This window comes from Oncorhynchus kisutch, linkage group LG30, assembly GCF_002021735.2.
Source record: "Oncorhynchus kisutch isolate 150728-3 linkage group LG30, Okis_V2, whole genome shotgun sequence".
NCBI lineage: Eukaryota > Metazoa > Chordata > Actinopteri > Salmoniformes > Salmonidae > Oncorhynchus > Oncorhynchus kisutch.
In genome coordinates this window covers 1,872,501-1,891,852 of record NC_034203.2, presented here as the reverse complement: position 1 = coordinate 1,891,852, position 19,352 = coordinate 1,872,501, and the positions used below count along the sequence as shown (strand labels likewise).

Below are 19,352 nucleotides of genomic sequence, written 5' to 3'. Positions count from 1 at the left end.
GGTGCAGGATCGCATATAGTCCCAGTGCGAAGCTAACACGTCTCACTGCCCCATACTGGCCAACAGTAGTATAAATGCATCGCAATGGTGAGACCTTGGAGGACAGACATTTCAGTAAAAGCATTCTTCCCCATTACAAAGAAACAATACATAAACACAAATGTGACTATACATTATGTGTACGTCACACTAGCTAGCTAACGTACAGTATGTCTGTGAGATGTAGTATTTATTATAGGCGTAGTGGCTCACTGGAGAGACGCTATCCGAGGCGGTGCAGCCAACGGGTTTCTCCACGCATCGTGCCGACAGAAACAAACATCTTTCTGGTAAGAAGAGGTGCGGGGGGCGTATGCCTTATGGCTAACGAGACATGGTGTGATGAAAGAAACATACAGGAACTCAAATCCTTCTGTTCACCTGATTTAGAATTCCTCACAATCAAATGTAGACCGCATTATCTACCAAGAGAATTCTCTTCGATTATAATCACAGCCGTATATATCCCCCCCCAAGCAGACACATCGATGGCTCTGAACAAACTTTATTTAACTCTTTGCAAACTGGAAACCATTTATCCGGAGGCTGCATTCATTGTAGCTGGGGATTTTAACAAGGCTAATCTGAAAACAAGACTCCCAAATTTTATCAGCATATCGATTGCGCAACCAGGGGTGGAAAGACCTTGGATCATTGTTACTCTAACTTCCGCGACGCATATAACGTCCTGCCCCGCCCCCCTTTCGGAAAAGCTGACCACGACTCCATTTTGTTGATCCCTGCCTACAGACAGAAACTGAAACAAGAGGCTCCCACGCTGAGGTCTGTCCAACGCTGGTCCGACCAAGCTGACTCCACACTCCAAGACAGCTTCCATCACGTGGACTGGGATATGTTTCGTATTGCATCAGATAACAATATTGACGAATACGCTGATTCGGTGTGCGAGTTCATTAGAACGTGCGTTGAAGATGTCGTTCCCATAGCAACGATTAAAACATTCCCTAAGCAGAAACCGTGGATTGATGGCAGCATTCGCGTGAAACTGAAAGCGCGAACCACTGCTTTTAATCAGGGCAAGGTGTCTGGTAACATGACCGAATACAAACAGTGCAGCTATTCCCTTCGCAAGGCTATCAAACTAGCTAAGCGTCAGTACAGAGACAAAGTAGAATCTCAATTCAACGGCTCAGACACAAGAGGCATGTGGCAGGGTCTACAGTCAATCACGGACTACAGGAAGAAATCCAGCCCAGTCACGGACCAGGATGTCTTGCTCCCAGGCAGACTAAATACATTTTTTGCCCGCTTTGAGGACAATACAGTGCCACTGACACGGCCTGCAACGAAAACATGTGGTCTCTCCTTCACTGCAGCCGAGGTGAGTAAGACATTTAAACGTGTTAACCCTCGCAAGGCTGCAGGCCCAGACGGCATCCCCAGCCGCGCCCTCAGAGCATGCGCAGACCAGCTGGCCGGTGTGTTTACGGACATATTCAATCAATCCCTATACCAGTCTGCTGTTCCCACATGCTTCAAGAGGGCCACCATTGTTCCTGTTCCCAAGAAAGCTAAGGTAACTGAGCTAAACGACTACCGCCCCGTAGCACTCACTTCCGTCATCATGAAGTGCTTTGAGAGACTAGTCAAGGACCATATCACCTCCACCCTACCTGACACCCTAGACCCACTCCAATTTGCTTACCGCCCAAATAGGTCCACAGACGATGCAATCTCAACCACACTGCACACTGCCCTAACCCATCTGGACAAGAGGAATACCTATGTGAGAATGCTGTTCATCGACTACAGCTCGGCAACACCATAGTACCCTCCAAGCTCGTCATCAAGCTCGAGACCCTGGGTCTCGACCCCGCCCTGTGCAACTGGGTACTGGACTTCCTGACGGGCCGCCCCCAGGTGGTGAGGGTAGGCAACAACATCTCCTCCCCGCTGATCCTCAACACTGGGGCCCCACAAGGGTGCGTTCTGAGCCCTCTCCTGTACTCCCTGTTCACCCACGACTGCGTGGCCACGCACGCCTACAACTCAATCATCAAGTTTGCGGACGACACAACAGTGGTAGGCTTGATTACCAACAACGACGAGACGGCCTACAGGGAGGAGGTGAGGGCCCTCGGAGTGTGGTGTCAGGAAAATAACCTCACACTCAACGTCAACAAAACTAAGGAGATGATTGTGGACTTCAGGAAACAGCAGAGGGAACACCCCCCTATCCACATCGATGGAACAGTAGTGGAGAGGGTAGCAAGTTTTAAGTTCCTCGGCATACACATCACAGACAAACTGAATTGGTCCACTCACACAGACAGCATCGTGAAGAAGGCGCAGCAGCGCCTCTTCAACCTCAGGAGGCTGAAGAAATTCGGCTTGTCACCAAAAGCACTCACAAACTTCTACAGATGCACAATCGAGAGCATCCGGTCGGGCTGTATCACCGCCTGGTACGGCAACTGCTCCGCCCACAACCGTAAGGCTCTCCAGATGGTAGTGAGGTCTGCACAACGCATCACCGGGGGCAAACTACCTGCCCTCCAGGACACCTACACCACCCGATGTCACAGAAAGGCCATAAAGTTCATCAAGGACAACAACCACCTGAGCCACTGCCTGTTCACCCCGCTATCATCCAGAAGGCGAGGTCAGTACAGGTGCATCAAAGCTGGGATCGAGAGACTGAAAAACAGCTTCTATCTCAAGGCCACCAGACTGTTAAACAGCCACCACTAACATTGAGTGGCTGCTGCCAACACACTGACTCAACTCCAGCCACTTTAATAATGGGAATTGATGGGAAATGATGAAAAAAAATATATCACTAGCCACTTTAAACAATGCTACCTAATATAATGTTTACATACCCTACATTATTCATCTCATATGTATACGTATATACTGTACTCTATATCATCTACTGCATCTTTATGTAATACATGTATCACTAGCCACTTTAACTATGCCACTTTGTTTACATACTCATCTCATATGTATATACTGTACTCAATACCATCTACTGTATCTTGCCTATGCCGCTCTGTACCATCACTCATTCATATATCTTTATGTACATATTCTTATCCCCTTACACTTGTGTCTATAAGGTAGTAGTTTTGGAATTGTTAGCTAGATTACTTGTTGGTTATTACTGCATTGTCGGAACTAGAAGCACAAGCATTTCGCTACACTCGCATTAACATCTGCTAACCATGTGTATGTGACAAATAACATTTGATTTGATTTGCCGCTAGCTAGTCAAGCAGAGAGCCAGATAGCTATTTTGCTGCACACAGCTAGCCTAGCTTGCTGATGTTTATCTGACAAGTCACAAAGTGTGCCCTGTTTCTGTTGCATTTATTTCAGGACACTCGTTTGCTATAACACTTCACTACAGCAAGTGGCAACTTTGTTTCATCAGTCATTTTAAAGAGGCACCATAACCGTGGAAATGGTCTCAACTGCACTTCTCATCTTTTTTTTTTATCTGAATGCCCCTTCTTGATCTGAATGCCCCGTCTTTAAAGGCTCTGCATGGTCAATCCGAGTTCTACATTGGCCGTGCAGCATTTACAGTGATACGGCCTCTGCAGAAGTCAGGACATTCATACTTCTTGCTCTTCGCGGAGCAGAGCTGTTGAGAAGAAAGTTGTTAAGGAGGTGTGTTTATATAGGACCCCCCCCCCGCCTATCGTCCACCAATCACATAATGAGGATCTATACGGAGCCTTCCGCATTGTTAAAACATTTGGGAGGCCCACAGTGATGCGGAGGCTACGCAATTATGTCACACCATCCATAAGGTGCCTCCGACCACATTTTCGGATCAAGCATAAATTGGCTCTTAGTCAGCTGATGTAAAACACAACATTCTAAAACGAGCTAGTTTTGTCTCATCTCATGTCAGCTGTTCTATCTGAACTGGGAATTAGAGGCATTAAGGTGGAGTAGTGTGTTTATATGTGTGTCATTTGTATGTGTGCTTCTGATTATGCAAGTGAAAGTGTGACAAGGGGGCCATCTTGGCGTAGGTGTGTCTAGGTGTAGGTGTGTGAATGTAATCCCCAGTGTAATAACAATAATTATTTTCCTCTGCAGGCACTAATCCCCTTTGCCTCCCCGTAGACCTTAGCTCTCACTCTGCAGACAGAGAGAACACAGGATTACAGCTTTCTTTCTGTGTGTCTGTCTGTCTCTGTGTCATCTCAGACCTGACGAAGGGTTGAAATGTTGTCAGTGAAGCACACAGGAATATATTGCAGTGTACAAAGCCTCTTTTTACATTTTCACAATTTAGCTTTCACATTGATTGAGTCAAAATATCCTTGTTTGAATCGACAAGGCCCATTAAACAACCCAGAGGTTAATGACGCTGACCTGGTGTACCTAACCAGAGTTGGCAGGGGTTTGAATCGCAAACTTATCCTACCTTTCCTCTTCTCTCCACCGTTCAATAAAAAAATGGGACTGACCCATTTTTTACAGGGATAGTTTGGGATTTTGGAAACGAGGCACTTTATCTACTTCCCAAGAGTCAGATTTACTCTTGGGTACCATTTTATGTATCTGCATCCTTTAAAAAGCAACAACAACCCTCACCCACATAAGCATTTTGCTGAGTAACAACACGACAGTTTCTACTAACCAAAGCCTTGATTGAAGACTACGATGAGATGATTAGTAGAATCAGGCATGCTGGGTTGTACATCAGTGGGATAAGGGGAGGGTGTGAGGCTTTTTATCTGCAGAACGTGAGGAAGAGGAGTAGCGCGTGACTCCTGGCTAATACTGGAGAGTGTGTGTCCTCGTGCCAGAAGGACCTCTCACACCATCTGTGTGTGTGTGTGTGTGTGTGTGTGGTGTATCTGTGTGTCTCTCTCTCTCTCTAATCCCACCCTGTGCTGAGCAAAGGGGAACCAATCCCAATCCGCTCAACTAGGTACAGTGGGCCCAGGAAGTCTGTGTGTGTGTGTGCACATACGTGTGTGCGTGAACATATCTGTGTGTGTGTCTGCCTGTCTGTCTGTCTAAGTGTCATTGTGAGGCAGAGAGACTCACCTGATTGGTCAGGGAATACATTGACGGACACAGGGTACAAATAAAAGTCACTCCACTGTTCTCCTCCGATTGTCTCCTGCTCTAGCAACACAGGTCTGTTTGTGTGTGTGTGTGTGTGTGTGTGCATTTTAAGTGTGTATGCAGTCACACTGGGCTACTGTAAATTAAACAGTTTGTTACAATGATGCTTAGCAGATAGGCAGTGAGGGGAACGATGGGAAACAATCGTATTGGATGCTTGGCAGGGCTGAGATGTCATATGTCAATTTAATGTTGATTTGGGGTTTGTGTGTCAGGAGGGGTTTGTATGTCATTGTGAGATACCATGTTCAAAATACACACAGTGTTGTGTTTATTAGGATATTCTTTACAATACTGTAAATACCAGGTGGTTGTTAAAATTAATAATGGCATTAGTAAAAAAAAGCATTGGGGATTTGTCTAATCAATTATTTCTCTCCCTCTCTTCTCTCTCTCTCTCTCTCTCTCCGTAAACCCATAGATCTCATACTCATAGATTTTCCAGTTTGCCACCATGAGTCCCAAGAACGTAATCTTCAAGAAGATGGCCAAGGACAAGTCGGTGAGTGTGTGTGTATGTGTGTGTGTTGGCAGGTATGCGTGCGCATGTGTGTCTGTGTGCTAAGCATTATTGTTAGAGTGGCATAATGCAATAATAACAAAATCTGACTATTCTTGATATTTCACACATTGACTTGTATTCGACAAGCAAACCTAACAATAGTTCTGCTCACTTAGCACTTACGTATCCCTTAGTAGTCTCTTTCCATAGTTGCTTGTCAAGTGCCTGTGGAAAGAGACTATTCACTTAGATATTTCATGACTGTGTTGTCGTTAGCAAAGTGATGGCGTTAACAGGTGACACGGATGAAGCCATGCGTATGACAGATTACATTGAGATTAGATTAATGTATTACTCCTCTGAGGTGTGTGTGTGTGTTAAAGGATACGCAACACATTTTCCCCAAGGAAAAAATGCTTGCAAGTGGGTTTAGAATGCTGTGAAAGTGTTTACATGTGTTTGAGTGTTTTTGTGTTGTGTGTATGCATGCGCTAATGTGTTGACATAATTCCAAGTGAAGGCCTCAGGTATGATTTTATGTTTTGTACTTGATCAGGTTGGAGTATACATGGCGAAGAGGGACTTTGTGGATCGTGTGGACTCTGTCGAGCCTGTGGGTAAGCTCAGCTCATACTCTCTTCGTCAATTAAATCAATCCGGCCGTGAACCAATCAGCAACTCAACAAGTCAAAAACAAACCAATCATTACACAGCAAACACATAACACACTAAGGGCATTGCACATCAAACAATCTAACACACAATTGATCAAATGCTGCCAGATCTAGCTGAATCTACATAACAGATGACCTAGGATGTTTAATTTTCTCAAAGGCCACTTTTGAGGTCAGAAAACATCTGACAAACTTAGATATTGTAATGTCCCTTTAATTGAAACCCCTCATTTAAATGGCTTACTGGATTCACAGGATTGCTTTAGACAAGAGCCTTAGCAATAAACACTTACATCAATGTAATTAGTTCTTCAGAGCCTTTGACCAGGAATCAATCAAATGCAGATAAACTACCTGCAGATAAACAACCAATGTGATCTCCACAAACCTCTGAGAAACGGCCTTTAGAAGTCCATTGCTGTGCACCCGTTGCTAACCTGCATTGGTTTGAATCCTGGCCGCTGTCTTGTCTAATGCTGTAAATTCTAACCTATGCTGTTCTTCACTCACAATAGATGGTGTCATACTGGTTGACCCTGAGGTCCTCAAAGGAAAAAAAGGTCTGCATCTCACCAAACGAGTGCGTGTGTGTGCATGTGCACATGGGCAAGTGTATGTGCTTGTGTGTGTGGAACAGGGTAATTGGGCTCCATTTTTTTTGAAGGCAGTCAATTCAGAAAGTGATCTGAATTCAAATTAATACAACTTTTTTTTAAAACAACTTATAAAATAAATTGCTTTTACTTCAACTTTTATTGAGAAGCTATTGAAAATAGCAGTACTTGATGTAATCATATATTTTTGATGCCCCCTAGCGTTCGTCCAGCTGTCCTGCACGTTCCGGTACGGTCGTGAAGATATGGACGTGATGGGAATTGCCTTCCGTAGGGAGATCTACGTAGCCATCCGTCAGGTGTATCCGCCCATACAGGACAGGGAACAGTCCACACACACCAAGATGCAGGGCAAACTGCTGCGCAAACTGGGAGACAATGCCTTCCCTTTCTTTTTCGAGGTGAGGGCCAAGAACCTCAAGAGATACCAACATTTTATTGTACACGCACATTGCAAATTAAAAACACATATACATGTCAAGGAAAACACAAAACTCACATAGGCCTACTCGCCTCATTATGCGCGAACACACACACACACACACACACACACACACACACACACACACACACACACACACACACACACACACACACACACACACACACACACACACACACACACACACCTCTCGTTCATCTTAATTACATTTGTGTGTTTGTGTGTGTGTTTCAGTTCCCTGATAACCTGCCTTGTTCAGTGGGTTTGCAGCCTGGCCCTAATGATTCTGGGAAGGTAAGGATCGTGAACCTTGACCTGGTTGTCTTTTACATTGCATCATTTTATTATGTGATATTTGTTCGTTATATTTGAAATGCATACACTGTATTTTGTATTCTGAGTATATTGTGACGATTGGCGTATATAGTTCATATAATCTAAAAAGGAAGAATAATCTATCTTTGATTGTGAGCATGCTCTGTTGTTGTCTTGGTAGCAATGTGTCGTGGAGTTTGAGGTCAAAGCCTTCAGTGCGGAGAGCCAGGAGGCCAAAGTTCGCAAACGGTCAGTGGAGTTTTCTCTGTCCCAAATAACCCCCATTCCTAACCCCAAGTCTCCACCATCGGCCCTGGAGAGCTGCTTTAACAGAAATAGCCGGTTGTGGCTCTATATCACAACAAACGTTGATGGATGGTGTCACGAAACCAATAACTAGCCTACCAATGTTGTTGCACTTGCTTCGTTTAGGGGTCCTAGGCCTAGTTACATGGTCTGTAACTTGAATGAATGTGTGCATTTTTGTGAGAAATCAGCGTTTGAGGACCATGTTGGATGCACATGTGCCCAGGGAGACAGCCATTTTCCTTTAGGCAAAGGGCCAGCTCCTTCTTGATCTCTTGGTCGGCCAGTCCAAACTGATTATTATTTGTTCTGTTGGTGACAAAACAGAAATATGTAGAAAAGGAAAAATACAAAAGGCATGACCAAACTAAAGACTCAAAAAGAAACAAAAGGCCCCATGGACACCAAACTAAACCAACAGCTTCACGGCCCTTCCAGCTGGGTCAGTGACAATCACATAATTGGCAGCACCTGTTTCCTTATCAACCAGGCTCAGCACCTGGACACGGTTCCCTTGGGGAATGGAGTGTGGAATTGGTAGTGAGCTTTAGCATGCTGTCTAAACTACCTAACATATTCCATAACAATGGTTCTATCTCATCCATTCCCTCCCTTCCTCTCCCTATCTCCCTTCCTCTATAGGAGTACCGTGCATCTGATGATCCGGAAGCTGCAGTATGCCCCGGAGAATAGCGGGACGGCCCCCTCTGTGAAGACCAGCCGTGAGTTTGTCATGTCCGACAAGCCCCTGCACCTGGAGGCGAGTCTTGACAAGGAGGTGGGTAGGATACCATTAGAGTTAACAACACACCACTGGCCTTAGATTTGATGCATTTGCTCATAAATGATTAGTGAAGCATCTACAGTGCATTCGGAAAGTATTCAGACCCCTTCCCTTTTTTACACATTTTCTTACATTACAGCCTTGTTCTAAAATGGATTAAATTGTTTTTCTGCACACACCTATCTATATAAGGTCCCACAGTTAACAGCACATGTCAGAACAAAAACCAAGCCATGAGATTGAAGGAATTGTTCGTACAGCTCTGAGACAGGATTGTGTTGAGGGACAGATCTGGGAAAGGGTACCAAAACATTTATGCAGCATTGAAGGTCCCCAAGAACACAGTGGCATTCATCATTCTTAAATGGAAGAAGTTTGGAACCACCAAGTCTCTTCCTAGAGCTGGCCGCCCGGCCAAACTGTGCAAATTGGGGAGAAGGGCGTTGGTCAGGGAGGTGACCAAGAACCCGATGGTCACTCTAACAGAGCTCCAGATTTCTTCTGTGGAGATGGGAGAAACTTCCAGAAGGACAACCATCTCTGCAGCACTTTGCCAATCAGGCCTTTATGGTAGAGTGGCCGGACATAAGCAACTCCTCAGTAAAAGGCACATGACAGCCCGCTTGGAGTTTGTCAAAAGGCACCAAAGGACTCTCAGACAATGAGAAACAATATTCTCTGGTCTGATAAAACCAAGATTGAACTCTTTTGCCTGAATGCCAAGCATTGCACCTGGAAGACACCTGGCACCATCCCTACGGTGAAGCATGGTGGTGGCAGCATCATGCTGTGGAGATGTTTTTCAGCAGGGACTGGGAAACTAGTCAGGATCGAGGGAATGATGAGCAGCGCAAAGTACAGAGAGATACTTGATGAAAACTGACTCCAGAGCGCTCAGTGACAATGACCCTAAGCACACAGCAAAGACAACGCAGGAGAGGGTTTGGGACAAGTCTCTGAATGTCCTTGAGTCACCCAGCTAAAGCCTGGACTTGAATCCGATAGAACATCTCTGGAGAGACCTGAAAATAGCTGTGAGGCGATGCTCCCCATCCAACCTGACAGAGCTTGAGAGGATCTGCAGAGAAGAATGGGAGAAACTCCCCAAATCAGGTGTTCCAAGCGTGTAGCTTCAAACTCAAGAACACTCAAGACTGTAATCGCTGCCAAAGGTGCTTCAACAAAGTACTGAGTAAAGGGTCTGAATACTTATGTAAATGTGATATTGCATGTTTTTATTCGTAAAACATTTACACAAATTTCAAAAAAACTGTTCTTGCTTTGTCATTATTGTCTATTGTGTGTGGACTGATAAGGGGAAAAAATTATTTAATACATTTTAGAATAAGGCGGTAACATAACAAAATGTTGAAAAAGTCAAGTGGTCTGAATACTTTTTGAATGCCCTATATACAGTGTTTGTTGAAAGTGGGACCAGCGGTCGTATGTATTGAAACTAGGATTTCTTATATAGGATCAGGTCCCCCCTGTCATGTTATCTTTTTCACTGTAATCTAAAATGAAAAACTGATCCTAGATCAGCACTCCTACTCTGAGAAGCTTGATACACACGACCCCAGCTTTTGCATGTGCTGGGGCTTGTTCAATGGGGTCCAACATTTCAAACATTGCTGGTATAAATGTTATTTATAGACCTTCGACAATGCCTGGGATTTTTTCAGAGCGTTCCATATGGTCATATGGCCACAACAAAAAAATGGCTGCCACAAGGAGCCCTCCTCTCTGACATTATTTCCCTTGCAGATCTACTACCATGGAGAGCCCATTAATGTGTGTGTCAACGTCACAAACAGCTCCAACAAGAATGTGAAGAACATCATTGTCTCTGGTAAGGAAAGACCAACACGTGTGGCAAACTTTCCAAACTGACACATATGAGAACAAGATATCTACTCTATATTATATCAAAACTGTAAAAAGCAGTACCCCGCAATTTGCAAAGCACCAGAGGTAAGAACACATCATATCTCCCTTATTATATTGCTACATGATTTGTGAAGTATCTATTTAGGTATTATAAAAGACTTTATGTGTCCTGTGCGGCTCAGTTGGTAGAGCATGGCACTTGCAGCGCTAGGGTTATGTGTTTGATTCCCCAAACGGTACCAGTATGAAAAACGTTGAAAATGTAAGCACTCAGTACTGTAAGTCTGGATAAGAATGTCTGATAAAATGTAAATGTAAAAATGTTTTGAAGCCTGACTCGTGCCCTGCCCTGCCCTATAAGTTAGTTTTCAAAATGTGACTGGAGATGTCATACTCGTTCTATCTCTATATATTATTTCTCAGTGGACCAGGTGGCCACTGTGGTGTTGTATTCCAATGACAGCTACGTGAGGGCAGTGGCCTTAGAGGAATCTGGGTAAGCATCCAGCCTTTGAATGAATACATGTTTAAACTGCACTAAACCACAATGGAAATTATGTTTTAATCATTAGAATCAGCTATGCAGTGTGACTGCAATACATACAACCTGGAAAGCACCCCAAAATGTCTAACTCGGACTCTCCCATTGGTCTAGGGATGCTGTTGCTGCTGGTGCAAGCCTGAAGAAAGTGTACACCCTCACTCCCCTATTGGTCTGCAACCGGGAGAGGCGGGGCATAGCTCTTGATGGCAAGTTGAAGCATGAAGACACTAATCTGGCATCGTCTAGCATGTGAGTATCCCGTCAGTCATCGCAAGCTAGTAAAACAAGTGGTGATGCTGGAGGACAATCTGGGTCGTGTTCATTAGGACACTCCATAGCAAAACATTTGGAAAATAGAAACGCTTCTTACTGGACAAGTTCAAATAGTACCTCCCCTTTACCTTTTCGCAACATTTTCATTCATTTGTGCCTACTGAACACGACTATGTAACATTCAAATATATTGTGTAGAACAGACATCCCAGCAAACCAAAATTGGTTCTGTGAAAGTTCCCAGAACACTCATTAGGTCGTGTGTTCTCAAAACACAAAAAATGTCCAGCTGTGCTGATGATTATACACTGAACAAAAATATAAATGCAACATGTAAAGTGTCGGTCCCATATTTCATGAGCTGAAATAAAAGATCCCAGAAATGTATCATATGCACAAAAAGCTTATTTCTCTCAAATATTTGACAAATTTGTTTACATCCCTTTTAGTGAGTATTTCTCCTTTGCCAAGATAAACCATCCACTTGACAGGTGTGGTATATCAAGAAGCTGATTAAACAGCATGATCATTACACAAGTGCAGCTTGTGGACAATAAAAGGCCACTCTAAAATGTGCAGTTTTGGCACACAAATACAATGCTACAGAATTCTCAAGTTTTGAGAGAGGGTGTAATCGAATAAGCCCCCACTTCCCGATTGAATAAACCCCCACTTCCCTCTATTCTGCTAGCAAATGTGCAATCTGTGGACAATAAAATAGACGAGTTACTGGCAAGATTAAACAACTAACGGGACATTTAAAAACTAACATCTTATGCTTCACGGAGTCGGGGCTGAACGATGACAAAATCAACGTACAGCTGGCTGGTTATACGCTGTACTGGCAGGATAGATCAGTGGTGTCTGGTAAGACAAGGGGCGGCGGGTCTATGTATTTTTGTAAACAGCTGGTGCACGATATCTAAGGAAGTCTCGAGCTATTGCTTGCCTGAGGTAGAGTATCTCATGATAAGCTGTAGACCACATTACCTACCGAGAGTTTTCATCTGTATTCTTTGTAGCTGTTTACATACCACCAAAGTCAGAGGCCGGCACTAAAACAGCGTTGAATGACCTGTATTCCGCCATAAGCAAACAAGAAAACACTCACACAGAGGCGGCTCTCCTAGTAGCCGAGAACTTTAATGCAGGGAAACTTAAATTCGTTTTACCAAATTTCTATCAGCATGTTAAATGTGCAACCAGAGGAAAAATAACTCTGGACCACCTATCCTCCACACACAGAGACGCATACAAAGCTCTCCCTCGCCCTCCATTTGGAAAATCTGACCATAAATCTATCCTCCTGATTCCTACTTACAAGCAAAAATTAAAGCAGGAAGCACCAGTGACTAGATCAATAAAAAAGTGGTCAGATGAAGCAGATGCTAAGTTACAGGACTGAAATGTGTTCCAGGATTCCTCCGATGGCATTGAGGAGTACACCACATCAGTCATTTGCTTCATCAATAAGTGCATTGATGACGTCGTCCCCACAGTGACTGTACGTACATACCCCAACCAGAAGCCATGGATTACAGGCAGCATCCGCACTGAGCTAAAGGCTAGAGCTGCTGCTTTGAAGCTTATAAGAAGTCCTGCTATGCGCTCCGACGAAACATCAAACAGGCAACAGGGCTAAGATCCTAATCGTACCACACTGGCTCTGACGCTCGTCGGATGTGGAGGGGCTTGCAAACCATTACAGACTACAAAGGGAAGCACAGCCGAGAGCTGCCCAGTGACACGAGCCTACCGGACGAGCTAAACTTCTATGCTCGCCTTGAGGCAAATAATATTGAAACATGCATGAAAGCACCAGCTGTTCCTGAAGACTGTGTCATCACGCTCTCCGCAGCTGATGTGAGTCAGACCTTTAGACAGGTCAACATTTACAAGGCCGTAGGGCCAGACGGATTACCAGGATGTGAGCATGCGCTGACCAACTGGCAAGTGTCTTCACTGACATTTTCAACCTCTCTCTGTCTGAGTCTGTAATACCAACATCTTTTAATAAGACCACCACAGTCCCTGTTCCCAAGAACACTAAGGTAACCTGCTTAAATGACTACCGACCCGTAGCACTCACGTCTGTAGCCATGAAGTGCCTTGAAAGGCTGATCATGGCTCACATCTACACCATCATCCCAGAAACCCAAGACACACTCCAATTTGCATACCACCCCAACAGATCCACAGATGATGCCATTTCCATTGCACTCCACACTGCCCTTTCCCACCTGGACAAAAGGAACACCTATGTGAGAATCCTATTCATTGACTAAAGCTCAGCGTCCAACACCATAGTGCCCTCAAAGCTCATCAATAAGCTAAGGTCCCTGGGACTAAACACCTCCCTCTGCAACTGGTTCCTGGACTTCCGGATGGGCCGTGCTCAGTCCTCCCTGTACTCCCTGTTCACTCATGATTGTATGGCCAGGCACGACTCCAACACCATCATTACATTTGCCACAACAGTGGTAGGCCTGATCACCGACAACAACGAGACAGCCTATAGAGAGGTCAGAGACCTGGTCGTGTGGTGCCAGAATAACAACCTCTCCCTCAACGTGATCAAGACAAAGGAGATGATTGTGGACTACAGGAAAAAGATTAAAAAGATGACAGAGCGCGTTCCCATCCTCATCGACGGGGCTGCAGTGGAGCAGGTTGAGAGCTTCAAGTTCCTTGGTGTCCACATCACCAACAAACCAACATGATCCAAGCACACCAAGACAGTCGTGATGAGGGCACGACAAAACCCATTCCCCCTCAGGAGACTGAAAAGATTTGGCATGGGTACTCAGATCCTCAAAAGGTTCTACAGCTGCAACAGCTGAGCACTGGTTGCATCACTGCCTAGAATGGCAATTGCTCGGCCTCCAACAACAAGGCGCTACAATGTTACGATGAGCGAAGGGGGGGAACCCAAGAGCGGACTCAGAAGAGGAAGCCAGAATGAATGCACAAAAATGTTTATTGAACACAGAGAAATGGGGAGTGCAGAACCGGGGAAGCTCAGATGAGAAGCTCAGATGAGTTGGCTGAGTAGAACAGGGGAACAGGTCCTGAGGGGAATCCAAGGTAATGGTGGTGAGTGATATCCAGAGCAAGGTGGTTGGTGGTGAGATGTGGAACAGAGACAAGAGCCAGAGACCGAGCGGTAACTGCAAGGAGAGGCCAAAAATTGTGTAAGGCAGGAAAACGAGCGCAGCAGAGCAATAGAATCTTGAGAATAGACAACAGGTTAGAATGACAACTGACTGAGCAGAGATTACGATCTGGCAGAGTGGAGGTGGCAGGAATGAGTACATGTAGAGGTCTAGATTTATGGAACGATTTGAAGCTGGTAGGGATCTGCTCTGACTCCAGCACACCTGTCTCCAACCACACAATCACAACCAGAGAGAGAGAGAGAGAGAGTGAGAGAGAGAATGTATACAGGGGGAGAACTGCAGGTTAGGACCACACCGGATGAACACCTGAGGGCGGAGTGGGAGCAGATGTGACATACAGAGGGTAGTGCAAATGGCCCCGTACATTACCGGGGCCAAGCTTCCTGGACCTCTTTACCAGGCTATTATCGCTATTGTTAGTTCACTGCTGCTCTTTACTTGTTACTTTTAAATGTTATTCTTATCTGTATTTTTTTTAAACTGCATTGTTGATCTGCAGAATTCGATGCATGAGGACTAATGAAATTTGATTTGATTTGAATTGTCATGCTTCCTGCAGGAATGTCCACCAAAGCTGTTGCCAGATAATTTCTCTACCATAACCCGCTTCCAAAGTCATTTTAGAGAATTTGGCAGTACATCCAACCTGCCTCACAAGCACAGACCACAAGTAACCACGACAGCCCAGGACCTCCACATCCTGCTTCTTCACCTGTGGGATCATCTGAGACCAGCCACCCAGACAGGTGACAACTTAAGAATTTCTGCACAAACTGTCAGAAATAGTCTCAGGGAAGCTCATCTGTGTGCTCGTCGTCCTCAACAGGGTATTGACCTGACTGCAGTTCGCCGTCGTAACCGACTTCAGTGGGTAAATGCTCACCTTTGATGGCTTTTGGAAAGCTGGAGAAGTGTGCTCTTCACGAATGAATCCCCGTAGAAGGCAGACAGTGTGTAAAGCATCCTGTGGGCAAACAGTTTGCTGATGTCATCGTTGTGAACAGAGTGCCCAATGGTTGCAGTGGGGTTATGATATGGGCTGGAATAAGCTACGGACAATGAACAGAAATGCATTTTATCGATGGCCATTTGAATGCACAGAGATACCGTGATGAGATCCAAAGGACTGTTGTGGTGCCATTAATCTACCGCCATCACCTCATGTTTCAGTATGATAATACACAGCCCCATGTTGTAAAGATCTGTACACAATTCCTGGAAGCAGAAAATGTCCCAGTTCTTCCATGGACTGCATACTCACCAGACATGTCACCCATTGAGCATGTTTGGGATGCTCTAGATCGACGTGTATGACCACATGTTCCAGTTCCCGCCAATATCTAGCAACTCCACACATCTGTTGAAGAGGGGGTGGCAGGTAGCCTAGTGCGTTGGGTCAATAAGCGAAAGGTTGCTAAATCTGAGTTGACAAGGTAAAAAGCTGTCGTTCTGACCCTGAACAAGACAGTTAACCCACTGTTCCTAGGCCGTCATTGTAAATAAGCTCTTAACTGACTGGTCTAATTAAATAAAGGTTCAATAAATAAAAAAGAGTAGTGGAACAACATTCCAATCAACAGCTTGATCAACTCTATGCGAAGGAGATGTGTCACGCTACATGAAGCAAATGGTGGTCACACCAGATACTGACTGGTTTTCTGATCCACACACTTACCTTTTTTAAGGTATCTGTGACCAACAGATGCATATCTGTATTTCCAGTCATGTGAAATCCATAGATTAGGGACTAATGAATTATTTCATTTCACTGATTTTCTTATATGAACTGTAACACAGTAAAATCAACAACAAGTGGGACACAATCATGAAGTGGAACGACATTTATTGGATATTTCAAACTTTTTTAACAAATCAAAAACTGAAAAATTGGGCGTGCAAAATTATTCAGCCCCTTTACTTTCAGTGCAGCAAACTCTCTCCAGAAGTTCAGTGAGGATCTCTGAATGATCCAATGTTGACCTAAATGACTAATGATGATAAATACAATCCACCTGTGTGTAATCAAGTCTCCGTATAAATGCACCTGCACTGTGATAGTCTCAGAGGTCCGATAAAAGCGCAGAGAGCATCATGAAGAACAAGGAACACACCAGGCAGGTCCGAGATACTGTTGTGAAGAAGTTTAAAGCCGGATTTGGATACAAAAAGATTTCCCAAGCTTTAAACATCCCAAGGAGCACTGTGCAAGCGATAATATTGAAATGGAAGGAGTATCAGACCACTGCAAATCTACCAAGACCTGGCCGTCCCTCTAAACTTTCAGCTCATACAAGGAGAAGACTGATCAGAGATGCAGCCAAGAGGCCCATGATCACTCTGGATGAACTGCAGAGATCTACAGCTGAGGTGGGAGACTCTGTCCATAGGACAACAATCAGTCGTATATTGCACAAATCTGGCCTTTATGGAAGAGTGGCAAGAAGAAAGCCATTTCTTAAAGATATCCATAAAAAGTGTTGTTTAAAGTTTGCCACAAGCCACCTGGGAGACACACCAAACATGTGGAAGAAGGTGCTCTGGTCAGATGAAACCAAAATGGAACTTTTTGGCAACAATGCAAAATGTTATGTTTGGCGTAAAAGCAACACAGCTCATCACCCTGAACACACCATCCCCACTGTCAAACATGGTGGTGGCAGCATCATGGTTTGGGCCTGCTTTTCTTCAGCAGGGACAGGGAAGATGGTTAAAAGGTGGCGCTACAAAGTATTAACTTAAGGGGGCTGAATAATTTTGCACGCCCAATTGTTCAGTTTTTGATTTGTTAAACAAGTTTGAAATATCCAATAAATGTCGTTCCACTTCATGATTGTGTCCCACTTGTTGTTGATTCTTCACCAAAAAAATTATGTTTGAAGCCTGAAATGTGGCAAAAGGTTGCAAAGTTCAAGGGGGCCGAATACTTTCGCAAGGCACTGTATATGTTCCCAAAACACAAAAACTCACCTGAATGAAAATCGCTTCGCGTTCCTAGGAAACTATACAGTATTTTGTTTTTTTATGTGTTATTTCTTACATTGTTACCCCAGGAAATCTTAGGTTTTATTACACACAGTTGGGAGGAACTATTGGATATAAGAGCAACGTCAACTCACCAACATTACGACCAGGAATACGACTTTCCCGAAGCTGATCCTCTGTTTGGTCCACCACCCAGGACAATGGTCCTGGGTCAGGCTCCGTAGACGGGCACATTGTGCACTGCTCCCGAGCATGCTACTCGCCAATGTCCAGTCTCTTGACAACAAGGTAGACAAAATCCGAGCAAGGGTTGCCTTCCAGAAAGACATCAGAGACTGTAACGTTCTTTGTTTCACGGAAACATGGCTCTCTCGAGACACGCTATCGGAGTCTGTACAGCCACCTGGCTTCTTCACGCATTGCGCCGACAGAAATAAGCATCAATCTGGTAAGAAGAAGAAGGGGGTGTATGCCTTATGATTAACGAGACGTGGTGTGATCATAACAACATACAAGAACTCAAATCCCTTTGCTCCCCTGAATTCCTCACAATCAAATGCCGACCACATTATCTACCAAGAGAATTCTCTTCGATCATAATCACAGTCGTGTATATTCCCCCCCAAGCAGACACATCGACAGCCCTAAAAGAACTTCATTCGACTCTATATAAACTGGAAACCACATATCCTGAGGCTGCATTTATTGTAGCTGGGGATTTTAACAAGGCTAATCTGAAAACAAGGCTCCCTAAATTCTATCAGCATATCGATTGTGCAACCCAGGCTGGCAAAACCCTGGATCAATGTTATTCTAACTTCCGTGGCGCATATAAGGCCCTCCCCCACCCTCCTTTTGGAAAATCTGAACACGACTTCATTATGTTGCTCCCAGCCAAAAGACAGAAACTAAAACAGGAAGCACCCGCGCTCAGGTCTGTTCAACGCTGGTCCGACCAATCGGATTCCACACCTCAAGATTGCTTCGATTACATGGACTGGGATATGTTCCACATAGTGTCGAACAACAACATTGATGAATACGCTGATTCGGTGAGCGAGTTTATTAGCAAGTGCATTGGTGATGTTGTACCACAGCGTCTATTAAAACATTCCCCAAACAGAAACCATGGATTGATGGCAGCATTCGCGCAAACCTGAAAGCACGAACCACTGCTTTTAATCAGGGCAAGGTGACCGGAAACATGACCGAATACAAACAGTGTAGCTATTCCCTCCGCAAGGCAATCAAAAAAGCTAAGCTTCAGTATCGAGACAAAGTAGAGTCGCAATTCAACGGCTCAAACACGAGAGGTATGTGGCAGTGTTTACAGTCAATCACGGACTACAAAAGGAAATCCAGCCCCGTCGCGGACCACGATGTCTTGCACCACGATGTCTTGCTCCCAGACAGACTAAACAACTTCTTTGCTCGCTTTGAGGACAATACAGTGCCACTGACACGGCCCGCTACCAAAACCTGCGGGCTCTCCTTCACTGCAGCCAACATGAGTAAAACATTTAAACATGTTAACCCTCGCAAGGCTGCAGGCCCAGACGGCATCCGCAGCCGCGTCCTCAGAGCATACGCAGACCAGCTGGCCGGTGTGGTTGCGGACATATTCAATCAATCCTTATCCCAGTCTGCTGTTCCCACATGCTTCAAGAGGGCCACCATTGTTCCTGTTCCCAAGAAAGCT

At 44.8% G+C, this 19,352-nt stretch overlaps 1 protein-coding gene across 1 annotated transcript in view; it reads left to right on the top strand.

Moving 5' to 3' along the window:
* Positions 1-5,051: 5,051 nt before the first annotated feature.
* saga (S-antigen; retina and pineal gland (arrestin) a) overlaps positions 5,052-19,352 on the top strand; it is a 19,071-nt gene continuing 4,770 nt past the window's right edge. The window contains exons 1-11 of the mRNA XM_031810760.1: positions 5,052-5,166; positions 5,576-5,656; positions 6,213-6,273; positions 6,846-6,890; positions 7,146-7,345; positions 7,621-7,680; positions 7,883-7,950; positions 8,650-8,785; positions 10,556-10,640; positions 11,102-11,174; positions 11,334-11,471. Of these exons, the coding sequence (XP_031666620.1) occupies positions 5,609-5,656; positions 6,213-6,273; positions 6,846-6,890; positions 7,146-7,345; positions 7,621-7,680; positions 7,883-7,950; positions 8,650-8,785; positions 10,556-10,640; positions 11,102-11,174; positions 11,334-11,471 (914 nt within the window). The 5' untranslated portion in view covers positions 5,052-5,166; positions 5,576-5,608. The remainder of the gene's footprint in view (positions 5,167-5,575; positions 5,657-6,212; positions 6,274-6,845; positions 6,891-7,145; positions 7,346-7,620; positions 7,681-7,882; positions 7,951-8,649; positions 8,786-10,555; positions 10,641-11,101; positions 11,175-11,333; positions 11,472-19,352) is intronic.